General features: G+C 58.1%; 1 protein-coding gene across 1 annotated transcript in view; it reads right to left on the bottom strand.

Moving 5' to 3' along the window:
* Positions 1–6: 6 nt before the first annotated feature.
* SV2A (synaptic vesicle glycoprotein 2A) overlaps positions 7–1488 on the bottom strand; it is a 20792-nt gene continuing 19310 nt past the window's right edge. Inside the window, exons 11-12 of the mRNA XM_019516724.1 lie at positions 1253–1412; positions 7–215 (exon numbers count right to left, since the gene is read on the bottom strand). Coding sequence (XP_019372269.1) covers positions 32–215; positions 1253–1412 — 344 coding nt within the window. The 3' untranslated portion in view covers positions 7–31. The remainder of the gene's footprint in view (positions 216–1252; positions 1413–1488) is intronic.

Here is a 1488-nt window from a genome sequence, read left to right as displayed (position 1 = left end):
GGCCCCTTCCCCACCACCCACCCCACCCCTCTCACTGCAACACTTGCCCCCGGGTCTCGGGCAGCTTCAGGGCAAGGGAGCTGCCCAGCGCCAGGGCGGTTGAGGCCAGCAGGATGGGCACGGCTTTGGTGATGCCCACAAAGGAGGTGAAGATGCTGATGCCCAGCACGGCCGCCAGCTTGCAGAGGGCATTGAGGAAGCCAAAGGCCGTCGTCCTGGAAGAGACACGGGGTTAGGGCAGTGGGGCAGGGAAGGGGGTAAGTCCAGCAGGACCGTAGCAGCCCAGATCTGGCCTTGGGGGCAGCAGTGATGGCATCAGCCTGGGTGCTGGGACTCCTGGGTTCCTTCCCCTGGCTGAAGCACTGGTTTCAACATCGAGTTGGTCTAATAAAAGATATCACCTCTGCCACAAGTTTGGATTCCCTTTTCCTCTCTGGCTACAACCTATGGATACCTGGATACCTATGAACGTACATAACAGAAGAGCTGCCATTGACTGCTCAGACCATAGGTCAGTCTTGCCCTGTCTCCTGGGGCAGAGAGTGGAGGGAGAGGGAGAATGACCTGGATCTAACCACACTTTCCCTCCTTGTTCCTCTCTCCCTTGCAGCCCCAGCATTTAGGGTCCAGGCAGCACTGATTTGGGGGCCATGCCCCTCACTCCCCGCTCCATAGCTCGTTATGCCCCTGTCCTCCAAGGACATGTCCAGTCCCAACCTGGCCACACCCTCAGCTTCCACCGCCACAAGTCCCACGCTTTAATTCCACACAACGGTTGGAAAAATTGTTCTTGACATTCAGCTAAATAGTTGGAAAAATCTGAAGCTTGAAATCCAGGCAGCAAATGGAGCAGGCGTGAGATCAAACTGGGTGAAAAAGAATGGCCTGGTGTTCGTTTTAAACCTATGGGCGACTGGTTTCATTGTGGGACCTGCTGTTCTTGTGCGGGGAGAGACGGTCAATGCTCAATCCCTACTGGTTTTCTCGTCACCCTTCAGTATTTTGTCAGCCCTTCTCCTCTCCCCTGCCCTGAGCATCTCCTAAACTGAACAGCCCTGGCCCCCAGTCTCTCCCAGAGAAGCCCCTCATCATCCTCTTGCCCTTCTCTAGTTCCTCTCCCCTTTAGGAGGCGCAGGGACCGCAGGTGTGGACGCACCGTGGATCTGCGAAGGGGCATTATGATGCTTCCCAGGGCCTGCAGCCGGGGGGGACATACAGCGCCCAGCACAGCCGGGGGCTGGGCAGCAGGTACCTTTTATCAGAGGGGTAGAGCTCCACGGTGAGCACGTCCAAGGCGTTCCAGGAGGCGATGCTGACCCCGCCGAAGAGGCAGAGCAAGGCGATCATTGCCGACTCGCTGTTCCCGAAGGACAGGAAGAAGCAGCTCACGCAAGACATCACGCTGGAGCCGGCTGTGGGGAGGGAGGGTGGATTCAGACTGCGGTTGCAAGGGAGGGGGTCCCTGCCTCACTCTGGCTCAGGACCCCC

Source organism: Gavialis gangeticus, unplaced genomic scaffold (genome assembly GCF_001723915.1).
Source record: "Gavialis gangeticus isolate Ggan-Ray unplaced genomic scaffold, GavGan_comp1, whole genome shotgun sequence".
In the NCBI taxonomy this organism is placed as follows: Eukaryota; Metazoa; Chordata; order Crocodylia; family Gavialidae; genus Gavialis; species Gavialis gangeticus.
This window is presented reverse-complemented; position numbering and strand designations above follow the sequence as displayed.